General features: G+C 39.3%; 1 protein-coding gene across 1 annotated transcript in view; it reads right to left on the reverse strand.

Annotated features, from left to right (window-relative positions):
• Window positions 1–7,303, reverse strand: part of LOC107712624 (thrombospondin type-1 domain-containing protein 7A-like) — a 122,571-nt gene that overhangs the window by 71,427 nt on the left and 43,841 nt on the right. The window contains exon 2 of the mRNA XM_016517945.1: window positions 1,262–2,207. Coding sequence (XP_016373431.1) covers window positions 1,262–2,207 — 946 coding nt within the window. The remainder of the gene's footprint in view (window positions 1–1,261; window positions 2,208–7,303) is intronic.

Consider the following 7,303-nt stretch of genomic DNA (forward strand, 5'->3'; position numbering starts at 1 on the left):
ACACACACGCACGCACGCACACACACACACGCACACACATACACATACACATACACATACACATATACACACACACACACACACACACAGGAACAGAAGACTGACCAGCTTTCACACTGCAAGGAGAGAAATGCAGAAACACTGCAGGTGGAAAGGAGGCAGTGTTGACATATCATGACTGAGTTGATAAGGTCAGTAAGTCTGTACTTATGTTCTCCTTTAAAACCCCCATGTAATGGCTCAATGGTCTCATTTTCTTTCCTGTGTTGACATCTTTCTGTTAGGGCTGGTTACAAATATTGATCTTGTGATTAATCACAACCTTTACTCAAACAATCACGCAGTTGTGTTGACAGCTCTGATTTTCATAATTGACTTATTTTTAATAGACATACACTGCTATTCAAAAGTCTGGGGTCAGTAAGATTTTGTATTTTGGAAAGAAATTAATACTTTTATTCAGAAAAGACACATTAAATTATGTCATTAATTTGTAAATTCTAATTTCTACTTCAAATAAATGCTGTTTTTAAAACTCTTTTAAGAATCCTGTTTTTAACATTAATAATAATTAACAAAAAATTATTGAGCAGCAAATCAGCATATTAGAATGCTTTCTGAAGGATCATGTGACACTGAAGACTGGAGTAATGATGCTGAAAATTCAGCTTTGCCATCACATGAATAAATTATACATTAAAAATATATTAAAATAGGATTATTTTAATATTTCACAATATTCCTGTTTTTATTGCAATATTATTATTTTTTAATCAAATAAACGCAGCCTGTGGGTATAAGAGACTTCTTTCAAAAACAAAAACAAATAACAAATTGTAATCAACCCAAACTTCCAAATGGTAGTGTATACATTTGTTATATTTTTTAAAAAGACCAATTTTATTATTATTGATTTCATTTTTTTTTTGGATCATATCAAATTGAAAAAAAAAAAAAAAAACTTGCATATCAAGCATAGCATTAGCTGACTACTGAATCAGAATTGAATAAAATTTACACATTTTCAGAGCTGGAGAACTGGTCCTGATCCAGATATCTAACTGCCATTGATAAAAAAAGAATAATATTAATAATAATAAAACTCTCAATAAACTGTTGATTGCAATAGCTTCCACTACATTCATACAATATATTATCAAACCTAAGCAAATCACAGTTCCCCACACAGAAAGAAGCCACTGAAAGAATAACAGTTTTACAACCAAATCATGCATGAACATATAAAGAAGACGAGGCTGACCTGAGCGCCGTTATGCTTCCGCTTCGGTGAACACACGTCACCTCCCGGGTCTGGTAGCCCACCTGCAGGTCCCAGGACTTCAAGCCCTGGCGATTCTGCCGATTCCTCGTCCTCTTCTTTTTGATGAGCTCTCGAGTCTCAGGGTCCCTCATCCTTCCCTTCACCCTGACCCTGTCCCTCACACGTTCTCCTTTGTTTTCCTTCACCTCCTTTTTCTCTTTGTTTTTGCGCCGCTTGCCCTGACGCTCCTGCCTGGCCTGCCGGTCCCTTTTTGCCTTACGTTCTGGTTTCAACTCTCTACCTTCTCGGGTTTCCCGGGCGTGTCGTATAGGTGAAGCGATGCAGGGGCCCCAAGGTCCCACCCTCATGCTGTACAGGCTCTCCTCACCCTCGCAGGGGTCCGGCTGGCAGGTGCGGAACTCTGTGAGGTTGGGGCAAGCCGAACCGCCAAAAAGTGGTGGGGCTAAAACCCAACGCAAGCGGTTCTGCAGACCCATCCCACAACTCTTGGAGCAGGACGTCCATGGGGAGAATTCGGACACCACGCAGTCGCGTGGGCACGGGATAAGGCAGGCCTGCTCTAACCGTGGCTTGGGCTCAAAGTACTCGCAGATGGCATCTTCCGCAGGAACGCCATCCGACTTGTGCACGCAGCCCACTTCCCGCGTCTGGATGCCCTCTTCGCCCCGAGTGCACACCGCTGGCCTTGGCACTCCCGCACTGCGCATAGACACCGGCACACACTGGTTCCAGGCCCCTAGCTGCCAGTCGTATAGCTCTTTGTGCCAATCGCACACCCGGAAGCAGCTCTGTTGGTTGCTGGGCCGCTCCGATTGCTGGCAGTTGGTGTGTAATGTGGTCCAGCCCTCGGAATGGGCACACCAAACTGCTCGGCTTTGACTTCCACCTGGACCACACTCGCTGCCCATGCACCTACCCCATGGCCCTAAAAGAGAGATGAAGACAAAATAGACAACTTTACAATTCAGTAAAAGCCTTGAACAGATGCCAGTCTTGATTTGCGCTCATGTTCAATATCCTGATCGCATCCGGTTTCACTTCCTGTACAGGTCATAATTAATGTCTGCAACCTACATGCATGCACTTAAGACACTTAAGTTAAAAACAGGATATGGGCAGCCAGGAGGAGTCACATGGCCATTGTCTGAATCAATATTCCTGTATTCCCAGGGACTCTATAATGCAAAACACTCTAGGGAGGTGTGGTAGTGAAGACAAGCTGATTTTACTGATGGATTTCACAGTGTGACAGAGGGATCTTTGTGGAGAGGGTCACAGAGTACAGGGAGAAGAGAGAAAGAGGCCGTCATGTTGTTTTAAAAAATTGGTACTTCCCACACATGCTGGTTTTGACATGACAAAATGGTAAAATCTCATGAATATTAATTAGGTTAATTCAAGTGTTCAAGTGAATATGAAATATATTTAATTTCATAACTTACTACATAAAAGCTGACAATTTCCAACATCTGCCACTGTCAGTCCCAGGATTTTGTTGGACAGTGAATGTATACATGAAGCAGCAGCTGACTATTAATAGGATAGTTAATCTAAAAAAATTAACATTCTGTCATCATTTACTCACCCTCAATTTTTCCAAACCTGTATGACTTACTTTCTTCTGCAGAACACAAAAGAAGATATTCTGAAGCATGTTTTAACTGTTTTGTCCATACAAAGAAAGTCAGTGGAGTCTTTCATTGTATTGAGAAAGAAAGTCAAAGAGATTTTGAATGACATGAGGGTAAGTAAAAGATAACTGAATTTTCATTTCTGGGTGATCTATCTTTTTAAGTATGAATCATTAGTCTAGTAATAATATTTTGGTTTTGTTTCAGGAGGATGGGTTATTCTAAGCTAAAGTAACACCTCTGCATCTTCTAATTGTTTAGTCTCTACAGAGCACTAGAGACATAAGCACACAGTCTGAAGCAGTAAATCAAAGTGAGCTGGCAGATGAACTGAAATTCAGTTTGACAATTTGCTGAGGTCATGAAGGAAAAAAATTATTTATACCACGTGATGAAGTGTTATATTGCATCTCTATTCTCATATTTTTCCTTTTCATGATATTCCGTAACCATCACATGAGGTCATTTCATTTGATTGCAGAGTTCAGCTGAGATCTTCTTGCAAATAATCTTTTTTAAAAGCACTCTCTGTCTGACTACAGTGGTTCATTGTGTGCTCTGGTACCTGTCTTATAAAGTGCCTGGGTAAAAGGGTGATTTATTTCAGAGAAATGAAGGCCACGTGAAGCCCTGCTTTATGACTCCCCTCGATAAGGATGAGACAGGCCGATGTAAATGTCAACGGAAGAAGCAGCGGGCTAAATTAGCCTACAGCTGCAACCACAAGGACCAGGTCAATGCAGATCGATACCGTCCACAAGAAAATGCTTTGGATACAACAGACGGATCCACCACAAACTGAATGACCTCAAACTCCGGAAAAAGATATTCATATACTCCATGCACTCACATGTAGTCTTTTTTTCCCCACCAGCGTACCCAATACAAGATTCTGATTTAATAAAAAAAAAAAACTAGCTGCGAGTAATTTCTGACTTATTCCACAAGCAGTTTGTCACATGGTTAGCCACTGTAAACTCCAATTTTCTAGGGAAATCAAGAGCAATTTGATTTTGAGAGCAAGAAGGAAAATTAAAATTCCACACTAGTGAACACGTCTGCATTAAACACTCAAAACATAACCTTAAAGAATGTTGTGGGTTAAGTACAAATTAAACTCAATCAACAGTATTCATGGCATTGTTAATTACCCAAAAATTAATTTCCAAATGTCCCTCCTTTTCTAAAAAAAAGCATACATCTGAGTTACAGTGAAACACTTACAATGGAAGTGAAAAGAGCCAATTCAAAAAAAGTTAAATTCATTTTTTCAATAGTTTAGTCATAAGACATAAACTGTGTGTGTGTGTGTTAACATGATTTAAGTGTGAGGAAAAACATCTCTTACTAACCTTTTCTGTGTAAAGTTCTATCCGATTTTACAACTTTGTTGCCATGGCAATGATAAACTCTAATACAAGACTGTAAAATTAGGGTTTCAAAAGTTATTTTGAACTTAAATTATGTGCCTTACTGTAACCCTGATTTTTTTTTCAAGAAATCAAGAAATGTGTTGAAATTATTATTATTATTATTATTATTATTATTATTACTACCACTACATCAAGCCACACATGCAGAAGATTGAGCATGAACTGTTGTATTGAATCTGGAATATTCTTTAACTAGAGCTCTAGCTCACAAACAACTGCATGTGTTTGTAGAGGAAGCATAATGGAGCTCCCCAGAGAGAACGGCAAGAGCTTCTTCATTCACAACGCCTGCAGCTGCAGGTGCTCAGAATAATTTATGAGCATGTCACAGGGTGATGTGGTCATCTACAGGCCAGAGGACACCAGGGAGATGCACAGCAAAACAGCATGCAGGACCGGGCGGCACATCATAGGAGCACGATAGAGTCATGCCCGCAAATTTTAGAAAGGACAGAAGAAGGCAAATTTATTTCCACCTGTAAAGGTTACAGTGGACGTGGTATGTTAAATGAAAAGAGATGGAAAGGCAGGGATATGGGAATGAGTAAGGGAAAAGAAGATGGCAGAAAAGGGATAAAAGAAGGAGAAGGAGAAGGAGAGAGGCTTATGGTAGATAAGACTCCTTTGTTTGTAGGCCGTTGCTCCAGCTGTTGGATCTACAGCCGCAGGGCATCAGTAAAAGAGCTCATCAATTTCCGTCTGCTCATCCACCTGCCACTCACTGATTTTTATTATCTCCTATCACACAAACATGGCCCAAATATACACACATATGGCACAAGAACTGGCCGTTAACAGATGTAAACATGGTTTTTCAGTTAAATGTAACCCAGTTTCTGAAAATTAATTTAGAGAGTTGCGAGCTAGAAAGTTGTTGTTCTGAATATTGAGTGCTGCAGATAATTGTAGCCATGCTGATATCCAAACCAACAGAGCGATTGCAAGTATGACATTGCTTTTTCACAATTCAAAGAAATTAGGAAACGTACAATTTAGAACTATATTGCCGTTTACTTCATCTGTTTTTTTTCTCTGTCAATGAAGATCCAAACTAAGCCAATGAATGCACAATTTGTTGACTCTGAGCAACACATTCTGAATTAATCTGTTTGGAAAAAATAGGCTTCATGAATGATTCAATGACTCACTCATTAAGACATTTCTTTCCTGAATTAATCTGTTTTTGACCTAACAGAATGAGTCAGTAATTCACTCAGAAATACATTTTACATTCTTGTACGAATCTGTTTTTGACCAAATCCGTTGAGTGAATGATTCAGTGATTCACTTATAAAGATGTGTTTTATTCCTAAATGAATCAGTATTTTTTTAACAAATCTGGGCCCGTATTTATCAAGCTTCTCAAAGTGCCATTTTAGTCTTAAGTGCTGAGAATTCATGAAATTTACTTCTACTTTCAAACTTAAGTATAAAAGCAAGTTATCATATTTCTTAAAGCTAAGAATCACTCTTACTCTCCCAGTTATTTAAGACAGCTCGAGAGGTCTCTCAAGTGGTTAGGAGTTGCCAGTAGGGTCTTGTGATGGCGCTGAGGAGACAGAGACGTGCACAAATCTTTCAGGAGAGTAAGAATGTTCTTGAAATGTTTGATGACGAGCAGTTAATCAAACGGTTACATTTCCTCAGTTATTCAAACAGAAAACGAGCAAAGAACATTTACATTACCAAAGAACATCATAACCGACTTCAGTCTAGCAAGAGTATATGCACTTTAAAAAACACTCCCGTTGTAAACAGTGAAGCAACCTACACTGTATGATGAATAAATCGCTTACCCCTTATTTACACTGCACACGTCTGCAGCACATTATGGCTTCGACGGAGCTGATCGCGGCCACTCTAGTCGCGCCGCGGCACATTTCTTTTGGCGTCCCATTAGCGGCTCTCCACGCTACATCAGTGAAGATAGGTGCGTAGTCTGTTTTTGGCGGATAATAATAATAATATAATAATAATCGTCTTGCTTTCATCAGCAACAGGCGATATCTCTGACTATCATCTATCGGCACAACCCTAAAGGCAGGTCAGTTAACAGCACACTGGTTTAAATTTGTAATAAAGACATGGTGGAAAACATGTTTATCTTTCATTTCCAAAGTGTATATCATAATGTATTCTCTTGAAAATTCTTTATTGTCAAATGTGTGTTGAATGTAAACTACTCTTAGGAATTTCACCATTAAATGTGAATTTATCTGAGAATATTCTTAAATAAGAAAATCTATTCAGTGATTGGTCCATGCCTATGTCGTCATCCAAAATCCTGTTTGTGGCACAGCACAAGTGTCGTGAATCATTCCTAAGACTGACACTTAAGATTTAGTCCTACACTTCGCTTAAATTATGACTGAGATGCTTGATAACTAACTTTTAAGTGCAGCTTTGAGACAATATTTTTTTTTACACTTAAAGGGATAGTTCACCCAAAAATGAAAATGTGATGTTTATCTGCTTACCCCCAGGGCATCCAAGATGTAGGTGACTTTGTTTCTTCAATAGAACACAAACGAAGATTTTTAACTCAAACCGTGACAGTCTATCAGTCTTATAATGTAAGTGGATGGGAATCACGGCTTTGGGAGTCAAAAAACCATACACAAACAAAACCAAATTAAACCCTGCGACTCGTGACGACACATTGATGTGTAAAGACACAAAACGATCGGTCTGTGCAAGAAACTGAACAGTATTTATATAGTTTTTTACCTCTGATTTTCACCGCAATGTCCGAACTGTCTGTCCTGAGCGTGTCCTCCTGAGCGCGTTCTCAACAGCCGGCGCCTGACACGTCTTCTTCTTCTTCTTACATTACGGCGGATCGCAGACTTATACGTGCATTACTGCCACCTATCTCTCAAATGGTAAAAAAATATATAAATACTGTTCAGTTTCTTGCACAGACCGATCGTTTTGTGTCTTTACACATCAATGTATCG

The sequence above is a fragment of the Sinocyclocheilus rhinocerous genome, unplaced genomic scaffold (genome assembly GCF_001515625.1).
Source record: "Sinocyclocheilus rhinocerous isolate Xijiao unplaced genomic scaffold, SAMN03320098_v1.1 scaffold538, whole genome shotgun sequence".
Taxonomy (NCBI): domain Eukaryota; kingdom Metazoa; phylum Chordata; class Actinopteri; order Cypriniformes; family Cyprinidae; genus Sinocyclocheilus; species Sinocyclocheilus rhinocerous.